Genomic DNA, 21578 nt, shown 5'->3' with positions numbered 1-21578 from the left:
TGATGATCGATTCTTAGTTTATCTTTATCTTTCTATTTCTAATCGTTATCTTTTTCGCATTTCATCTATTCTGAAGATGGCGCTATTTCAATATTTTTACCCTATCTGTATCTTCCTTCTATTATTTACTCTCTTTGTCTATATTTAATGATATCGTAGAGCGCCATCGTTAAGGCGGGGCAAACAACGGAAACTCTAAAGTCATATGATCGATTTGCGATTCCTTCAGAATATAGCATTCTGTTGCGAAGATGGCCAGCCAAACGCAAGGTATTCAACAGCTTTTGGCAGCTGAAAAAAGAGCTGCAGAGAAAGTTGCAGAAGCTAGAAAACGTGAGTTTCTATTCAAGCATTATAAATCATGTTCTAACACGAATATGTTTTTAACATAACCGCTATAATCAATTTTTCTATGACCCTGAATTTAAATGGGTGTAACCTTTTAAATGCATTGAAAAATTATGTTTTAATATATATAATATATATTTATTAAAATACAGTTTTCATTTGAAATATAATTATAATTTTTTTACCATGAATGTTTATAAATATAAATATACATTTTATATATACATATAATATTATTTGATATTTTATGATAAAAAAAATCAATTAATTTATTGATAATAGTTTGGAGAAATATTTTTAATCATTATTACGTTTCTTTAGTAGAAATTATAATAATCATTTATCATAATATAATATAATTAGTAAAATTATTGTAATAAAATAATTTTTCTCTTAGGTAAAGCACGTAGATTGAAACAAGCAAAAGAAGAAGCTCAAGATGAAATTGAAAAATATAGGCAAGAAAGAGAAAAACAATTTCGTGAATTTGAAGCAAAAGTGAGTAAATTTTAATATATGTATATAATTTTTTTATAGTTTAATTTAATAAAATATTATTACTACAAATGTATAACATTATGCATAATATATTTTTTTTTATTGTTACATGTAGCATATGGGATCAAAAGAAGATGTAGCAGCCCGTATAGAAGCTGATACAAAAATAAAAACAGAAGAAATGAATCAGACTGTATCTATGCATAAAGATTCTGTAAGTTAATGTAAAATATATATGGAAGACGTAATAATATTTTTTAGTTAAACATTTTCTTTGTTTTTTTATATTATAGGTTGTGCATACAATTTTGGAGTTGGTATACGACATTAAAGCAGAATTGCACAAGAATTACCGCGCCGAAATTTAAATCAGAAGAATCGTATCGATTACTTATAAATATTGCATCTTATGCTATAAATGTACATTAAGTACTTTGTTTTATCATGTCTTAAAACGTATCTATCGTTGTTATGTTGTACTTTTGTCAGGAAATGTGTATATCCTTCAATTGTAGATGGTGGTATTCAAATTATTAGAATTCTTTCTGCAGTTGCTACACGACAATAAATGTAACCTATGCCGAGCTTTTACCACCATAATGGAAAGTTTAAGAATTATTATAGTGCCGTCATGGTAGCAATATAGATGCATTAAACAAATTATCGTCATTATGATATATCAAGGCCTAGATATATTAGCATGACGTGTAAATGTTAAAGCTTAGGGTGGTGGTAGAAAGTTGTACATCATTAAGTGTATATTGTTAGATGTCATTCCATAATTCTGCTGCATCGAGGACATAAAAAATTCGTTAAACAATTTTGTACAACTTCCAAAGAATCACACATAAGCTCCCAATGTGATTCTCACGACGATGTACATAATATATATTATTTGTTTTGTTTGAAACACACATTTAAACTTTGTTAAGATATAGAAATACAAGAAATTATATCCTATGTATAAACCCTGTCTCCGTATGCTGACTAATCTGTACAGTATTAATGTTCGGAAATAAAAACGATCAAAAAGTAATTACTTTGTACTTAAAGTTTTTATCATTTTATATTAAACGATATATAAGAACGATATAACGATATAATAAGAAATTTACTATCTATTCAGTTTTAATTTTGAAATATTTAATTATAAATATTTTGATCTTTTTGAATATTTTAATGGCTGCAATGCAATTTATTCGACATTAGACATATGAATTATCGATATTAACATGATGATAACATGAAAACATTATATAAGAAAAATATTTTATCATAATTCATTTATCTTTCATATGTTATAAAATGTTTAATTATTAAATTTAAATTTTTGAATTTTTTAACTTTATTCATTGAGCGCAGACGCAGTTTCTATAAAAAAAAGTACAACTGTAACCTTATTGGATATTTCTGTTTACGCTTATTGTAAATGGTCAGATATTCAGGTAGAAAAGAAAATATTCTAGACAGAGGGGGAATCAGCTGTATGAACCTAACCTTTCTTTCATCGTGATCTTAGTATATAATCGGTTGGGTGCGCGTCGTTCGTGTGTTTTGTGCGTTCACAACACTAGCGCCATTCTATAGACATCGAGAGGTGATTCGATTTCACGAACTAATACTGGCAGCGCGAAGCGGTCAGTACGTGTGCCATTCTGCACCGAGAAATGGAAGCCGACGAGACGCGTTCGAACAATACGAGCGTAAGCACGTTGATGATGTACGAAGTCGTGTGTGAGGATACAGTGACAGCTGTGGATAGGTACGCGTTTTAAATCTGTTATGATTAAGAACGTGCCAAGTAAAGCCGGTCATCGACCAGCTGTGAATTCAAGGAAGAGATCGTTGTAAACGCGCGTGTCGAAAATTCTGTGAACGTGCGTTTTGATTTATCGGTTTGTTACGCCTAGTCGAAATCGTATTACCGAAAAGAATCTTACCGAAAAAAACAGTGCGTGTAAGAACCTTTTTGGATACTACCTGACAAGATGTGGTGTCTCGTTAGTCAAGCTAATTCTGTCATTCTTGAAGTACAAGTCGATCCCAAAGCTATTGGTCAGGAGTGTCTCGAAAAGGTGAGTCATTTTATTATATTTTTTATTTATTTGTTCAACAAAGGAAACATTATTATCATCGAATTGTATATTAGTTTTTCTAAAATTAAGATGTACAATAATTGCTTTTTATATTTAATTTGATTTATTTTTGTAACGTCAATTTCCTGCTTTCTTTACCATTTTTCTTATGATCAAAAATATCGAAAAATTTATAGAAATAGAAGAATATTAAATAAAATGAACGATTCGATAAAGATGATGTGTTATTTGTTTTTCTTTTTTTTTCATATAGTTCATTTTTTTTTTTTTTATATAGTTTTGTTTTATTATTTCGATCGTTAAATACACAATATAAGAACGCGAAATAATATAAGATGAAAATTAAATTTTAAAATCAATTAAAAAGCAGATTGTCCAAATCTTACATTGTCTAGATTTCATTGTAAACAATAACAAATAACTACTGTTCATCGTTTATATATTTATATTACGTATTTTGTCGATCGATTACTTGATGAAATTTAAATCTTTATTCGAAATGTAAATGTAAATGTTACATTTGGTTTGACAATCTTGAGACGGTGGTAGAAAATTTAACAGAGAGCAAATATACACTGCAACAACATACTGCTTTCTATGTAAGTTTATCCGAAAAGGTGGCAGATCTCGGAAACGTGAAACATATTCGCGTAAAAGGGAAAGATGTGAACGATGCCTTACGGCTAGGTCGTAACTCACGTGCGCAACAGATGCCCCGAAAACATTCAGATACTTGCTAGTGCAATTTGAAATTTGAGAATCATACCGATGCAGAGATACTTTGGTCCTTTTGGAAAATTTATTATCGTTTATTATTTAACTTTACTGCGAAGTTATACTGCGTCGTTGCAATTTTTGCAATGTAATTAATTGAATCCGTGTGCGGCAATTCACACGTGTGATTTATAGACATCCGACCTGAGGTGACCTCGTGGCAACCTCGCGGCAACCTCGGTGGTCGTTTCACCGGTATCGTCGTCTTGGTTCTTCTTTGGGGTTTAATTCTATTTATAGATGCCAGACGCATCGGTTGTGTGTATTGCAGCAGTTGCACGTATGTATACCGAGACTACCAACCTTATTCCCCGTGCTCTCAAGTTCTCTCTCTCTCTCTCTCTCTCTCTCTCTCTCTCTCTCTCTCTCTCTCTCTCTCTTCCCGGTATAAAAAACATTCTCGTTCAAAAATAACAAGATCGGTTTATAGAATCCGTTCGATCGAGAAAATTGTTTATCGTACGTTGTCGTTCTTCGATAACAATTAGAGGTTTCGATCTTTGCCCGTACATCCTGTTTGATGACTGAAGAGAAAAAATTTTGTTTACCGTGTCTATTTAAAAATAAATACGAGCAATCACAGATAATTCACTTTTTTTTTTTTTTTTACTATCCACATAGAATGGAGGAGAAATGAAACGAACGAAGCTAGTATCCGATGAAAACGTGATGATTCTAGACACAGGTATCCTCGTAGCGTGCGCCACGTTTACCTCTAATATCAATCCGTGCAGAGCACTCGAGGATGATTACGGATGGAACCAAGTGGGTCAAAGCCTAACTGGGTCGCAATTTCACCGAGCACTGTATTATTAGACATACTTGTCGATGTGTGCTCATCGACAAAATAAATTTTGGAGGATCGTCGAAATGTGTTATTTGTTACCGAGTATTATTATCTTTAGCACGGCAAGATTGAAAGTTGGTAACAACGGGTATGGAAAAAGCTGGGCGACTGTGGATATAGTGCTTATTGTTAGCTATTCCGGACGGGGAGACGTTGATGCTGATAGCGTGAGACTTTGTTCATCGTTTCATCGTCACAGAGAAACTCCTGTGTCACGGTTGTTATACGCTCATGCCACTTTTACAAAAAGTTTCGTTCAACGTCACACCGCCGCGTAATTCACTCGAATAAGTTAAATATTGGTGAAAAATATACACGCGCGACCAACCGGAGCTCTTTGTAAAATTGGGTCGTCGCTGACAGGAGTTCGATCCCAAAATTCGATTTTTATCGCCTTTGCGCTTTTAAGCCCAGTCGATTGACGCTTTACACAGGCATTTTCATCGTTTAGTTCGTCTTTACTGCTCTTTTTTCTCTCTCTCTTTTTTTTTTTCGTGACGCGTATCGTGTAATTTATATAAGTTCCACTTTTTCCCCTAGTTTTTTTTTTACTAAGAATTTAATATCCAATAATTTGTGTCACTTAGGAATAAGTAATAAATTTTTTCCTTCTCTATTTTATAAAAAAAATGGTGGAAATTGTATTTAATATCGCGCATAAACGTACAATTTGCACTTGTTTAATTAAAATGTTGAAAACGTTTTGCGTCAGATTTATAAGGTGGTTTGCAAAGTTAGGTTAAGTCGCGTTGGTTGGTCGCGTCTAATTAGCTCGTTGCCTGAATCGGTCGTTTCGTTTCTGGAAATTGCACTTCATCGAATTGTTTCGACAACGACGAGCGATGAAACACTCGTTAATTCCCATCTCGATATGCAAAGAAAGAAAGAAAAAAAAAAAAAAAACGAATAAAAGTGAATGGCTTTACGAACACCGTTTTGGCATTTACTTGGATGTACGAAATCCAATCTTCTTTCACGCCTGTGTGGAAATATGTTTTCGTTTCCATTTTAAATTTTTCCACATTCGCTCGAGAATTTCACACACGTGTGTTGCCGGTACAAACGTGCACCGAGAGAGGGCATGGTTCGGGTATGGTCGTCACAAGAATCTCATTACATCGCTTAATTGCGTTCCATGGAAACCTTTTTCGCCCGCGAATGCACTTTTACACCGTCCATTCTTCCTTTGAGATCTCGTTCTTTCGATCGATCCCTAGAAATTCCATTATTTTTACTTTACCCCCATCCATGTTTACTTCATCCATTCTTCCTCTTCTCTTTCCACTGTTAAAAGTCTCTCTTAAATCGGATAACGAAACGGTTTTTGTACACGGTGTAAGAGAATAACTCTTTCAGGTAATATAACACAAGTTGCGTATATACTTGTTATACACCTTAACGTATCTAATTAATAGAATTAATTAAGAACTTTGCATCGTATTATACTCTCCTACCTTTCTGCCACCCAACCCTTTACAATTATTTTTTTTTTTCAGATGGCCTTTTTTTACCATATATACATAAATGCACACACACATACACACACACACACATATATATATATAACAGTCGATTATTTGCTCGCGAGTGGCTAACGAGAGTGGAAAAGAATATTTTCGCGTCAAAGGAGAAGGTTAAAAGGGAAATATATATATATTGGAAAGGACGAGAGAGGAGAGAGGATACGAAGATGGACGTGTATAAAGCATTGAATAAACGACCTTCTTGAAGTTACGTCTCTCGTGGGTGAGTTAGGAACGTAATCGACCGAGAAAGAGAAAATATAGACGGAGGAGGGCCAGCGTTGGAAAGGAGCGGCAAGGAGTGGCAAGCTCGTTCATCACTAGGTGACGCCCCCTAAATGTTTCCTTTGTGGGTTTTAAAAGTTTTAGCGATGGCCGTGCCCCCGCAAGTATTTCATCGATTGTTTTATAGCTGTAGCCGGGACCTGTGGTATTTGTCTCTTTTATCATCCGGACTATCTCATCCACTCCTCTCTTTCTCTCTCTCTCTCTCTTTCTCTTCGTTCGTTTACTCGGACGGAGAAAAAAGAAAGAAAGAAAACAAAAATACGAATCGTAGCTGGAATTACGGGTATTTGTCGAATTCTATTTCTCTTTTGTTATTCTATACGCAATGTTGCTCTTCGAGCAAGCTTTTCATCATTTCATATCATTTTTCAGAGGTTATTTTACACGGTGTTTACACGGGAGAGAGAACACGTCGAGAACAACACGGCCGTGTTTATTTGCGAAAAACGCAACGAGATGGCGCAGATGTGTTTATGCGTGGACAATCGAAGAGTGTGCAATCTTTTTCGCCGAGGTTAGGTTAAGCAGGTCCATGATCTGTCGTTTGCAATTCAAGGAAGGAAAAAATAAGAGAGCGTAACAAAGCCTCTTTTCCAGCTCTCCCTGTCGCGTTCAACGGCCGTTGAATAAGGCAATATCCCCAGGCTTGGTGCCCGTTTTGCACGAACAAGAGCCTATGTTATTACATAGGAAAATTGCTGGACCCGCGATTTTTTTCTCTTCTTCCATCTCCCCTCTTCTTCTTCTTCTTTTTTTTTTTTCGGTGTTTAGAAAAGCTCATTTTCAAACGGCAACTCTTTTATCCCTCTGAAAAACCCCATAGTTTTCTATAAAGAATTTCTTTGCCGCGATTTTTCCATCCCTTCCCTCCATTCTCCCAGATAACACGTTCCTCGTTTTAATTACTGCTTCTTGTTTATCGCATCCTCGAACGTGAATGTTTAATCTCAACGATCTGACGATTTTTTTTTTCAACACCGATCTTATCTTTGATACCGTTATATAAAGTAATAATTTATTATTACCACTATTAGAACAAATGATTAATCGCCGAGCAAGAGAGGCGAGATAGAGAAGATACAAATACAGGCAGAAAGTATGAGCGTGTAAAAAGTTATTATTAACCGATAATAAAAGAAAAAAAGTATTCTCTTAGAATAATAATAATAATAATAATAATAATATTTCCATTAATTTGTTCTTTTCTTTTTAATTCGTAGAGCGTATTGCACCGGGAACAACATTTATCACGAGAGATTGCTCGATGTATAATTAAACTGCTCTGCAACGTGTAATAAAGACATTTAACGTGGCACGTGCTCGCGTTGAATGTGATTAAGGAATCGTGAAAATGATCTGTCATTATACACGCGTTACATGCCACTGAATATTGGTAAATGTGATTTCGTTCTACGGTAACGAATAAATAAATAAATAAACGATAAAAGGAATATTCTTTTATTTACGTTTTTGCACGACCAGATCAGAACTCTCCAATTTTCTTATTTAATTTGCGAATTCGATGCATCCCACTTATTCGAAGTTGGTCGAAGTTGCCACAAGCATTCGAGGATAGATAGACGTACATATACACAGAGTGATTGTCGAGATATACATTCTCAGGATGGCGAATATGTCGAATCGAAATGATGGAGATGCACATTGCAAAGATTTCTTAGCTCATCGTCGGGATATTTCATTTTTTCAACGAACGAATGAGTACGAGAATCGTCGGGATAGGAAGCTCATGGCGAACCAGTCGTCATCACAGCTGGAAGAAGTTAGGAAGAAACTTTTTCCTTTGACGAGATTTCGAGCAGTTGATCGGTTTCTCGTCACCTCGTTCGATTATCTCCATTAAGAATCTGATATCTTAGAGACGTTGGATTGGATCCTCGACGAGGAAATTGTGCGAAACAGTCGGGAAATGAAAAGATTTCCTGTAACGATACTCTCTTACGTGTATAAATTAAAATTGCTTGTCAGAAATTTACAGAGAAATCGTGTTAGAAACGAGCTAATCGATAGATTAGATTTATCTAGACGAGGATATCTAAAAACGATTGAAATTGGAAGTTTCTCTTCTCTCTCTTTCTCTCTCTGTTAGATTAAACCACGATTACGATAATCGTGCGCGATTGAAATCGAAATTAGGAATTTAAGAGAGAGAGAGAGAGAGAGATTTAGGCCGAAGTTTCACATTCTCTTTGCGTTATAATTTTAAGTCCGTAATTACGAGGCTTTATCCGTTAAATCCCTGTTAGCGAGGGCTCCTCGAACAATCCTTTCCCTGCCGCATTTTTCCTCTGATTTAAGAGCCGCATTTAAAACGGTTCATTTACATCCGCGGGGAAGCTCGAGAAATGCCAGCTTGGATTATTTGCATCTCCCATTTGCCGCGATTTGAAACAGCGGCGGACGAAAATAGGCGGCCCGCGCGCCGATTTCTTTCCCCCGTTATAATACTCTCCCCCTGTGTATATACGCGCCTCCTTTCAAATCGAGCCCTCCCTGCCCGCCTCGTTTTTCTCGTGTCCACGATATTGAAAGCCTCGCAACGCGTTGCCTCTCCGCGTGCATCGAACCGCGAAATACTTAACTCGACGACGAGCACATTTTTCGTTACCCGTTATATGTATGTATTTCTGCGAGTCGGGTTTTCGTGAAAAGAAATTTCACGATTTATTAACGCGTTAACGCGTTATTACATTACGTTACATTAATTCGCCACGATCATCGTCGTGGAATTTTCTAGATCGTAGATTTTCGAAGATCGTTCACGTTCTCGCGAGCGTACGGGTAAAATTTCTCGAGTGTAGGTGTCGAGTGGAGGAAAGGTTGGCAAATACGGCACGCGGTAGTCGAGAGGAGAAGTTGAGGAAACAGGAAGGCTCTAGGAGAATTATAAAGCGTATATTCAGGACTGGCTTAGCCTGCGGGGAATGGGCTTAATGCGACCTTCTCCTTTCTCCAGTTCCACCCAGTTCCTCTTTGTATTTGCATGCATACGCCGTGATTCAACGTCTGTTGGACGTTCTTCCCTTCCCCCCTCCCCTCTCCCTCTGTTCTCGTACACTCGCGTTGTCCGAGAACGCGTTTAAACGAATCGAAAGCCGTCCAGAAACCGTGTACGAGTGTTCACTGTGTTATCCGTCTCTTGAGAGAAACCTCGATAACACCCGCCATTCGCGATAATTTTCATTATCAATTCTCTAACGCGATTGATAGAGATGCGCGAAAACTTGGCTCATCTCGATATTCTAGTTGAATCGGGTAAAGCCTGAGAGAGAGAGAGAGAGAGAGAGAGACAGAGAGGAAGTTGGGAAAACAAGGGAGAGAATGACATAACTTTTAAACTCGTTTATGCGGTCGAGCTTTACGAACGGTCAAACTATCTTCCTTTATAAGGAAAAACCAAAGTTTCCCAGCGACCCAGAAATTTTCTATTTACGAGTTGGAACGTGTATTAATCCGACTTCGATGTCGGATGCATCCATTGGGAGATGTGTATTATCCACGCTACCGTGGAATTAACGAGTATTTCCGAATAGGAAGCTGTCGTTGGATCACGTAGCCCCCTCGTGGGATTTGCAAGAAACGTCGGCGAATTTGTATCGGTAACAATGTTGAAGCTACAATTGAGACGCCTCTCGGTTCACGTCGATGTGTGTGAATTTCATTGATGTTGAAATTATCCTCGAAACGTTGGTTATCCTCCACGTTCGCGATTCGAATGGATACGGATTGGATATCGGGTTGGTAAGAAAGTTCGTGCGGTTTTTGTTAACGCGTCACGTTTTGAGGTTAGATATTGCCACGAACTGCTTGGATGTATATTGTAATCAGTTTTGGACGGATTATATACACGTATCGATAGAAGAAAAGCATTCAGAATTGATAACGCGAAACTATGTATCTGTTATTTTCTTAGACAAAGTTACGAGATTGGAATATTCTTTTTCGTCTAGTATGTTTCGATAGCAGTGTTGCAGCAATATCGTTTGAAGGCTTCTTGGTTATATCTTTGTGTTTTTCGTTGATACTTGGTGTCGAAACGAGACCTGCATCGTTCTCGAAACAACTGTTTCGCATTTGCATTTGAATGGATACGGATTATATTGAGTTGATAAGAAAGTTTGTGCCATGCGTTTGGATATTTTATAAACTAATTGAATGTATAAAAAGCATTTGGAATTGACGAATTGATAACATGGGATCACGTTTATATTCCTTTAAACAAAGTTATTGGATATTTATCTATTACATTTCGATAGCAATGTTGCAGCAACATTGAAACTCCTCTTGGTTATATCTTTGTATCTTTCATTGATACTTGGTGTCGAAACGAGACTTGTACCATCCTCGAAACGATTGTTCCGAGTTTGCATTCGAATGGATTAAATTGGGCTGGCAAGAAAGTTCGTGCTGTTTTTGTTAACGTGTCACGTTTTATGGATATTGGATATTCCGCGAACTGCTTAGATGTACATTGTAATCAGTTGGACAGATTATATACAGATATATCTATAGAAGAAGAAAAGCGCGTAGAATTGATGAATTCATAACGTGAGACCACATTCTCTCTACATTCCTTTAAGACGTGACAAAGTTGCTAGAGCGCTGGATTGAAATATTCTTCCTCGTCTATTATATTTGAGATCTTGTTCCTTCCAACATTTTCGTGTAAAATTTTCTGCAAGGAAAAATCCTCGATTTTGAAGAGGCGATAAAGCAACGTGCAGATAAATTTTTCTCTTCGGATTTCTATAAACGAGATATCGTGAGATTTTTTGAAAGATAGGAAAACGTTTATGCACGATGAGTAATCGGTTTTGCCTGCGATGAATTTTATCAAACTCGTTATTCGTGACAAGGATGATCGCTCGACGAGTATTTCTTTAGAGGGTATCCCTCCTTCTACAGTGAATAGTCTCGTTAAGCTTACTCGTCGACCGATTGCCTTCGAACGAGCGAAACCTTTTAATCTCGACCACGAAGTCGTGCAATTCGAGCTGCGGACGATGAAAAATCAGTCGATGTGTTTTTCGTTCCATGTTTATTTTTAAAGAAAGTACATCGCGTGTAGATCACGATGCGAAATGCTTGAATAGGAATCGAAGTCATCGTGCGAATGTGCTTTTATTCCACGATGTGTTATCCATGTCTCGGTTATTTTTAAAGAAAGCAATCGAAATTCTCGAAGAGGGGATTACGGAGGAAATTTTCGCCAGAGAGACGAAAGAAATCGACTACTTTTTACAACTCGAATTGAAACTATACTATTCCGAATGATAAAAAAACCAGCATGTATTTTTATCTCACAACGTGTTATCTACAGTTCGGTTATTTTTGAACAAAGTAAACACGAATGGTAGAAACCACGATTCAAAATACTCGAATAGGAGTCATCGTGCATTGCGAGCCGAGTCGTTGATAAAAAAAAATCAATGTATTATCTCTGTTTATTTTTCAACAAAACAATCGTACCAACGTGCTCGAGAAAGAAAGAAATTTTCGAGGAATCGACTACGAACTATTTCTTTTCATCTAGAATTTGAGCTGTGCATTTTCTTGACGGCAAAAAAAAAACCCAATCCAGTTTTATTTTTATCTACGCCGTTATTTAAAAAAAGAAAAAAAATAAGTAATCGCAAGTAACGATAGAGAGCAGATGCGGTCGAGAAGAGGATGCAAAATTCGCGGAGTTGAGAAACGGGAAGAAGTAGACGATAGCTTGGTGGAAACGATAAACGTTTATTCCTTGATATTGATGCGCGTTTCGTAGTCTCACGTCGACGGTGTACATCATGCAACCCATACGTGTATCGTAGCACGCTTGCGTAACCGCGAAACCATATTTCCGATTTTTCCATTCGCTATTTCACCTTGGATCTATCTCGTTTCGTGTCGCCCACCCTTTCGCCGGATGTTGTGGTGTCGTTGATATTCGTTCGGGACATTGGATAGGCTGATTCATCGAATAACGACTGTTCGGCCATCTTGGTCCAAGGAAGACCAACACCAATACGAAATAATTCGGCGGCGTTGAATATTATTCGATATTTCGATTCTCATAGTCGGACGGGAGTTGTTTATTTTCGTTCGAGGGGGGGGGGGGGTTGTAATGGATGGAAAAAAAAAAAAAAAGAAACGATTATATCTACGCTGGATACAATTGCGTGGATGTGTAGAGGCGTGTTCAACTTATGGCGTATTACGATTACTTTCGGGACTGGCGGTATTCCAGGCGCCGGAGGATCTCGGCTTGCCGAGATTAGTTTCTAGTCTTGACGCGAGGTACAATAGAATGTTGGGCATAAAATACGGGTATTACGGGTGCCGAATCGTCTGAATGCATCCAATATATCGTACACCGGCCCTGTTCGCTTAATTCAAAATACAATCTCGCGATATATCGCCCCGATCCTTACGTATCTTGCTAATTTGATATCTTTCTTTCTAAATTGTTTCTGTAAATTTTTCGACCGAAAAAAAATGATTTTAAAAATTTCTCCCGATGTTGCAATCGATTTCAGAATTAATTCGTGGAATATAATTTGATATAGAAAAATAGAACGAAAGTCTTGTGAAATTTATCGTGACGTGTTTCACGGCTTAACAAAAAGTCGGTTTAGAATTATTAAAAGATTGCAATCCGGGGAAGCGTAAAGATTGCAAGACAAGATTCCAAAGGGACGGAAACCGTTTCTGCGATTAAAGTAGCGAGGAGTGTGTAATAAAGGGGACGCGCATGCGCGGTTTAAAATCGTATCGTGGAGGGGGAATATCGAGTAGATACGAAAATACATGCGTTTATCGCTCGAACACGTTTTCGCGTGATTTCGAAAATTTCGAAAATTGATTTTTATTATCGAATATCGTCTTTATGAAAATTGGTGGCAAATACAAATTTGTAATTGAATCATATCTAAGCCTTTAGAATCATGGAGTGGAAACACTTTCGCGAAATATTATTTCGTTTATTGTACAAATATAGATGGTGATTTACCATTAATATTTAATTAAATCTATGCTAATCTCCGATGCTAATTTTAAAATCGTTTATTCGATCGTTTGTTTCGTCGAAACGGTCCTCGATATAACGAAGAAAATGTTTTAAAATTAACGATACTTTTTCCGTTGCTTATCTATCAGTAAGTAGAAGTCGGAAACACTTGTCAAAAACATTTTCCTAACATTCAACACCTGTAGTTACGTTCTATTCCTGTGTATGCGTTATGGACAACGCATTTAAATTTATCACTGGTGTTATTGCCTACTCTGAAACAATATTATTCCATGTTGACTCTTCAAATTGTTCCACTTACACCTATCGTTGCGATTTCTCTTCACGATGCGTAGGGAAGGGGGTTAAAGATGTCATTGAGACGGACGTATATATTTAGTTTGGAATGGAACCTTCACGACTGCAATTTATTTAAATTAGGCACAATAGCCGAACTTCCTGCTTAAACGAGAACGTGAACAATATGTGTTATTCTTGTATGGACTTTGATACGTGATAACGTAATGTTGTTTCTCATTATTCTTTTTTACCAAGTAATCGCAAAAATTAACTTAAAGGAGAGCGAGCGGGTCGAGAAATAAATTAACAGGAAATCGTATATCGCAGTTTATTTTTCGATATTCGATGCTTCGTCGCGGAAAGCAAACGAATACTGTATGCAAATTGAATTGAAAAATCCGGGCAGAGTATCCTTCGTTTTTAATGCATTAACTGTGTAACCGTATGTAAATTTCATATTTATCGGTAATAAATGCTGCTTTCTTGGAAAAATAATTGGAAAAAAGAGATAACAATGATATATTCGTATATACATATATATACGCGTAAATAATTCATAAGATGTCAAACAGGTTAAAGATTCAAAAAAAAATAGCACTTCGCTATATAAATGTAAATTATAAGAGAATTCTAAATTTCTAAATTTAATAATCGCGTATCTCTGATTAACCAACTTTTTCTTTCGCTTTCTTAATCTCGATTCTCGATCGACTTCGCTCCACTTCGTTTCTACTTCAACTAGCTCATAGATAAAGTGATTTAATCACTATTTGTATTTTATAAACGATCGGAAATCGGATTCCACCAGAAAAGTTGTATCCGGTGATAAGAAATCGCGCGATGCGAATGGCGTGAATTGTTGAAAAATCGAGAATTCATTATGGTTGGAAGATCCGCTCGATGTTGGTTTTATTTGCGCTCCATCTACATCTCTTGTTACCACAAAGAATCGTAGACGTGGCGATCACTTGGAAATCAGAGGTACAAGGTTTTTTTCAAGGTAGCTGATTCCGGAACGAACATGAGAAACCTTAAAAGCGATATTTCAAATCGTTGGGAATAGAGATGGAGGCCGACTGGTGCAGGAAATGGTCGATTCGTTTTTTTATGGTAGGCCAAGGTACGATAGAAATGCGCGGCACGGCTTGTTGCGACAGCTTGCGCACGCAAATTTTGGAACGTTCGCAAAGAATATTGCATTTTTTTTCATCGGTCGCATCGGTCAAAAGTATCCCACGATACTCGTAAACAGAAAGAATTCCGCTCGTTTGTTCTTTCATCTTTTCGAAATTCAATCTCGTTCCCCGAAAAATTGATAAAGCGAGAGAAGAATTCAACGGAAGAATTCCCACTCTATAGTTACACGTTCGATCAAACGTAAATTGTACGCGTCGCCTCGAAAGTATAGTGGAAGAAGGGTGGCTGGCACTGTGCCAGATCGTCGAGCGGTTTCAAGCTTGGACGCGCAACCTGTAGGCGTTTTATCGCTACCGGTTTTAATGCATCGCCGACAAATGAAATTAGCCAAGTTCACGCCGCTCTCCTACGCCGCGTATAAATACACTTTCTTGACCGGTTACGGATTCTCTATCTATTCGAAATGAATTGTGAATATTTATGTTGTACAAAGTTGTATAAAAATACGTCTTTCAAGAATATTATACAATATTAGAGAGAAGATAGATAGATAAACACTTAAGTAAGTGAATTTCGATTTCGTGAATTCTTTTTTTTTTTTTTTTCTCTTTTGTAACCGCTTTCCCAGAAGACCGGTTGTAGAAAAGCACTCGCTTATCTATTGGAACGATCAACATGAATATTTATATCGTTAATATTTATATCGTTGTTTGTAAAAAAACGAGTACGAGTAGCTACGATTTCGTTTTTCAAAAATATTATACACCGTCACTTTACATATAGGTATTAGAAGAGAAGATAAACTTAATAAGTAATCATAGGATTTAATCATGGAATCCTTTTTTTTTTATAACGTTGCATTTTGCCAGACCGGTTACAGAAACGCAATTGCTGCCTATCGATCGTGAATATTTATGTCGTTGTTTATATTCGGTTACGAGAGGAGTGGCTATGATTTCATTTTTTCAAGAATATTACACGAAAGAAGAGAAAATAAATTGATAAGCTTAATTACGATTTCGTGGATTTTTATATTCTTTTATGATATTCATTTTTGCCGGATTTCTAATTGATAAATTAATCTTGTTAAAAACCACGTGTATGTTTAATTCTTTGTATAAATTAAAATTATTCTAAAAGAAAAAATTAAAATTTATTGGGAAAGGATTTTTCACTATAGATTTAATGATAAAAATAAAAAGCTGGAAACACCGATGATATTTTATTTTACTGCTTTGAAAGTAACGATGCGTTTAATGTGTCCTGAAAAGGTTAAAAGCTTTTTTTTTAAAATCTATTAGGTTATTATCGGTTGAATATTTTTTTTTTTTTTTGTTAAATAACGATTTCTATATATATATATATATATATCGTGTAAATATAATTTTTTCATAAAATGGTCGTATTAGTTTTTTTTTTTAGATTAGTTTTCTTCACATATTTCAATGGCTCATAAAAATATTATTTTGCAGAGAAATTCATCCAACTCGAAGATTATAATTTTAATGAAAGTTTCTATGTGCGTAGAACATAATAGAGAAATTTTTTTCAGAAGAAGAAATCAACTCTCAATTTTTAATATAATTTCATCTAAGAATATTTTTCGCAAATAAAGATTTCTCCTTAAAAAAGATATTACAATCCACGTGTTAAGAAATTTCATAAAAAATCGTTAATACTTCACCAAGCGATGAAAAAGTGTTCGAATATTTTGATGAGCCAAAAATACTGTTCATTGGTGAAAAAATATCTCGCGAAACGACAAAAAGCGAGCGAGAAAAATCCTTAGCTAGGATCGTCTATCCCCATTTCAGACGCTTTGTTGACAATTCTGACATCACACATTATATAATAGAAGAAGAGCTATAATTTGAATATTCAAAGTCGTAAAAATTATTTTCATTTACAAAGTTAAGATAATCATCTAAGATTGGAAGCTGAAATATTTTCGAAACTATTTATAATATATAAATATACAATTATTATCATAATTACTCGAATACAAAATTACATTTATAAATTAAATTATTGTTATATAAAACTATAATTAGCTTTCACATATATGAGAAATAAAAAAATTTGTATCGGTATGTTAGAATATTCTGGATTCTATGCCTAATGTATCGAAGTTTAGATACAGATCGTCGTTTTGGATTAGTATATGTGACAAATACTATAGTAGAAACAAAAACGCGTGTGAAAGTGGGCGTTTCCTTCCACATTAGCCAATCAGACTCGCGTTTCTTTCGCGAGACTTCTTTCCACCAGTGAACAATATACTAAAATGTAACACGAGAAAGAATACAACACAACACAAGCGTGAAGAGAATGATGAGACGGATCGACTATTTTCTAAAAAGTTTGTTTTTAGAAAACAATTAGAAAGCGAATAATAAATCGTTGAGAAATTAAAAGTCAATAGTTCTCTATCGCTTTTTTCCCCTGTTATTTTTAACACGATTATCCGCTGTTTACGCGCGAGAAAATGTATCTCGTCGTTCATTTATTAAGGGACGGATAAGATTTCATAAAGTGTCCCCACCGGAACAACTCGATCGATCGACGAGAACTCGAAGCTTCCGGATGTGATGGGGACCAACAACCTTGATTCGAACTTCCTCTCCTAGTTGTAACGACAAAGAGCGCTTCGTGATAATGAGATAACGTAATTAATCATATTTTTATAAGATATTTTGATAAGATAACATCTCATCAAATCAACAGAAGAATAATCTTGTTATTACATTCTCCTATCTTTCGATAAATTAATGGTAAATTTTTTTTTTATTTTAAATCATTTACAAGAATATTTATCGATATTATTCCAGATGGATATAATTCATTTAAAAAGTTTGATAACATTCGCGTTATGATAAATATTGTTCGTAACATTTCGCGAATATTTTAAAAAAAAAATGACAGTTATATTTCGAAAGATTCTAATCATACCTAATTAAAGAATAGTTGTAGTAAATAATTATAAATAATTATAATTGCGCGATACGGCAGGTTGATTCCCGCCTCGTCGAGAATCGCTCGTCATCGTATTTCGTAATCGCAACGATGATTCTAAAATTAATAATCAAATTCGAAAGCGAAACGAATATTCGATACGTGAACGAGTAAGCTGCGATAATCATATGCGTATCGAAGATTTCGTTTCGCAACGGAACTGTCATTGAAATTACAAAACATTTGATCCGTAAATATCAAGAGATCTACGTAATTGTAGACCCTTGAGTATTTGGGACCTCGAAACGGTCGAAATAATCATGTATTTCGACGATAACAATCATGATTCATCGTTGGAAACGAACGACGAAAAACTCGAACATAACGCCTTCGTCATACGGTCAAGGATATAAAATTCATCACTCACTTATTCGTAACGATAAATTAATTTTTTGCTTCGAGTATTTATCGTTCGATAAGACGCTTTAACCAACGATTATTTACAACGGAATAACAAGTAGAAATAATAAGTGAAACGAGATACACGATCAAGGACGGGCGAGCGTTTTCTTTGTGTCCTAAAATGGTGTATTTGGACGCGTGGATGCCGAGATACTGACACCAGAGGTCTCCCGTGTCGATTACCATCGACTCGTTGATATTAACTTCGCTATTAACTTCGCTATGGATTTTAGGGGAAATGAAACGCGATCGAGCTTTTAGCGGGATCTGCATTACGCTGTTAATTCGCGTTAATACCGATTATCAAAAGTTACTTTATAACGGTGTTACAACGATGTAAATAACATTTGTCTCTGTTGATCAGTGTATAGACGCGTTAACGCGTGGCGGACGCATCGAATGTGGGATCGAATTGTGTTTTGCCATCCGTAAACGACACTATGGGAATCGTTGAACTGTGTGTTGAAACCGGGACAGGATATTACGTCACGTGCCATCCGGAAATAACGAGACGAGCAAAAGGAGTCGCGTTGTCTTCTTTTATCGACTCCTATGTGTGTGTGTGTGTGCGCGCGCGTATGTGGCACATAACTAAAATCTTTCTCCTTTATCGTTTCTTTTTATATTGCCAACACAATTTTCTTCAATTTTCGATATTTTATCTCTTCTGTGAAAATATCTTATTCAGCGTGGATAATAATAAATGTCTAAGAGTTAAATATATCCATAAAGATTATGATTCAATATATCGTCAGGCGGAAAATTTTCTTCGATATTCGATTTATTTTAATATCAAAAAATGTATTTAAGTATATGATAATAACGAATGTGTAAGATTTAATTTGTGCATATCAGTTAATCACGTATTCTATATAAATCGAATTAATGAGTCACATGTATCGCGCCATTGTCCGATTACATAAATATGAAAAATAATTATATTCTCGAAAATAGTATACCTATAATCTATGCGATAAATCACCATATCATTTTTCGTTCGTCGATTTTTTTCTAAACTAAAATTTTAACGATCTATCCTTTCGAATCGAGAAAATTGGATCCTTTTTTTTTTTTCTTTTTCAAATTCATTTCGCTGTATGTACTCTTGTTTCTTCCCTTCGGTTTCTTCTTGAAAACGGTTAGACGGTTAAACGAGCAATTTTATTCAACTGTGTATGCTCTTCGCAAAAATCAATAAACGTATAAAACGTATAATTTCTTGACGTTTGGAACGATCTCGCTCGAAATCTCGAATATCTTAATCTCAAATTAAACGCTAAAGAGACCGTATTGAGTGAAAAATTGCGTTAATTTTTTTAACGATTCGACATCTTTGCAAAAGAACGAAACGAAAGATTTTTTTCGTCGTAAATAACAAACATCATCGTGGTGAGTGCAAGTAATACATTCGTGTTATTTATAGATACGGCCCGCGATATTAATATTACACCGAGACGTATCTCCGATCGGACTTTGGACCTTGCATCTTACACCTTGCAAAATGAGACTTATCGATTTTGCATTTTCGCAAGGTGTGGACGTTTAATGTTCTGTCTTGTTTTGTTAAAATTTTGTTAAAATCGAATCGAATTATTTTCATTAGAAGATTGAATAGAGAGAGAGAGAGAGGGAGGGAGGGAGGGAGGGTGGGAGGGAGGGAGGGAGGGAGGGAGGGGGAGAGAGAGAGAGAGAGAGAGAGAGAGAGAGAGAGAGAGAGAGAATATTAACGAATAGAATTTCCTTACTTTATACGTCGATATGATTGTTCCTTGACTTCTTCTAATTCCCACGTATTCATTAACAACTTTCATAAAATTGTGTTTTCACGTTTTGCATTTATATTTTACATTAATTAAATGTAAAATCAAACGGATGTGAATATGCGTTTTTAGCAAATTTTTTTTTTTTTTTGCATATCACGTCAGAAAGGAAAAAACGCTGTTTTACATAACAATCGCGTAAAATCGGTTTCCAGTTTAGAAATACAAACTGATCAAAATGATAAAATGTAGATTGTTGAATTTGCGCAATTTATTGAAAGTAAATACCTTTTCGATAAAATTATCAATGTTCATTAGAAATTCCCGTAATTTTCGATATTTATCATTTTTATTCATCTTTGTTATATTTCCATTCAATCGAACAGATTATCATTCAAATTTGCTCAAAAATTTCCCGAGCTTCTCGTCCAAAAACCAAGTTTCTCGTAATTATCGACGTTTCGACGAAAAATTCTTATTTCAAAGTAATTATTATTTGTTGAAAAATCGTTTGTTTCGAACCGAGGCTTAACTTTTTTCACGCGTTACATCGAAGAGAGCGATTCGTGATGCACGAGACTTTTCCAATCGACGAAACGTAATCTCATTTTCCACTAGAAACCTTGTCTCGCCAGCCAGTAATAAGAACGGATTCGAGCCTCGTTGTGCGTAGAGGCTAAAACACGAGCGATAAAATCGATTTCAAGAAAAATAAGTTCACGAGTTGATCGAATTAATGTAATTACACGGGAAGTATGAAGTATTCGATAATGCTCGTTGCGATATTTCAAGGGAAAGATCGGGAATAAAATAAAAAGCGACAATTATAATATTTTCACTCTATTACCGTTACACATCGTGTCGAGAGCTGCGAGTAAGTTTCGACCAATCGCGTGGAGATTCGAACGAAATTTTAATAGGTTGGGCAAAGTTGGCTGAACGCCAATTATTTCACAACGGAAGTTGTGAGTCGTCGAAACATTTGTCGAAAGGACAAAGGTAAAAGGAAAACAAGGAAAGATAGAAAATTTTGCTTCCTCGATAATTATTAAAAATTAATTCGACTTCGCGTTAAACTTTTATCTTTATCATTTCACTCTTGTCGTCCACGCACGACGCGTACGATGCTACAAAAATAAAAATTTTTCCGGGATTTATCGAGCAAGTAAATCGACGCTCGTGTTGTTTTTTTAATTCCCCTGCCTCCCTTCTTTTTTTTATTTTATCCATACCTCTCAATTTGTTTGTTTTTTTCCACCTGTCAGTTAAATCGAAGAATTAATCGACGTCCGTCAAAGTGGGAGGAAAGAGAGAGAGAGAGAGAGAGAGAAGGTTGGATAAAGTGAAAAGGATGTCGTGTGGTCGAGTCGAGAATAGAAGGATAGAGATATCGAGATATAAAATTTACGTCTCCGGGTTGCGAATTGCTTCGAAACGATTAAAAAACATCTGTGTGGGTGAAAATTCGAGAAACGAAGGTAAAAAATTCGAAATAAAAGAATGGATACAATAAGAATAGCTCAATTGTAATTTTTTTTTTTTTTTTTTTTTTTTAGGTATTTTAGAATTTCGTGGAGAAAGATTGGC

General features: G+C 35.7%; 2 protein-coding genes across 2 annotated transcripts in view; both read left to right on the top strand.

Annotated features, from left to right (window-relative positions):
- Nucleotides 1-15: 15 nt before the first annotated feature.
- On the top strand, nucleotides 16-1882 carry Vha13 (V-type proton ATPase subunit Vha13). Its single transcript, XM_003689914.3, has 4 exons — nucleotides 16-333; nucleotides 746-846; nucleotides 962-1060; nucleotides 1140-1882. The coding sequence occupies exons 1-4, from the start codon at nucleotides 252-254 to the stop codon at nucleotides 1212-1214; spliced, it is 357 nt and encodes a 118-aa protein (XP_003689962.1). The 5' UTR covers nucleotides 16-251; the 3' UTR covers nucleotides 1215-1882.
- Nucleotides 1883-2393: 511 nt separating this feature from the next.
- Nucleotides 2394-21578, top strand: part of dnr1 (E3 ubiquitin-protein ligase defense repressor 1) — a 51077-nt gene continuing 31892 nt past the window's right edge. Inside the window, exon 1 of the mRNA XM_003689911.4 lies at nucleotides 2394-2921. Within this exon, the coding sequence (XP_003689959.1) occupies nucleotides 2835-2921 (87 nt within the window). The 5' untranslated portion in view covers nucleotides 2394-2834. The remainder of the gene's footprint in view (nucleotides 2922-21578) is intronic.

Source organism: Apis florea, unplaced genomic scaffold, assembly GCF_048593485.1.
Source record: "Apis florea isolate Af1SG1 unplaced genomic scaffold, ASM4859348v1 contig_2293_pilon, whole genome shotgun sequence".
NCBI classification, from domain to species: Eukaryota; Metazoa; Arthropoda; class Insecta; order Hymenoptera; family Apidae; genus Apis; species Apis florea.
This window is presented reverse-complemented; position numbering and strand designations above follow the sequence as displayed.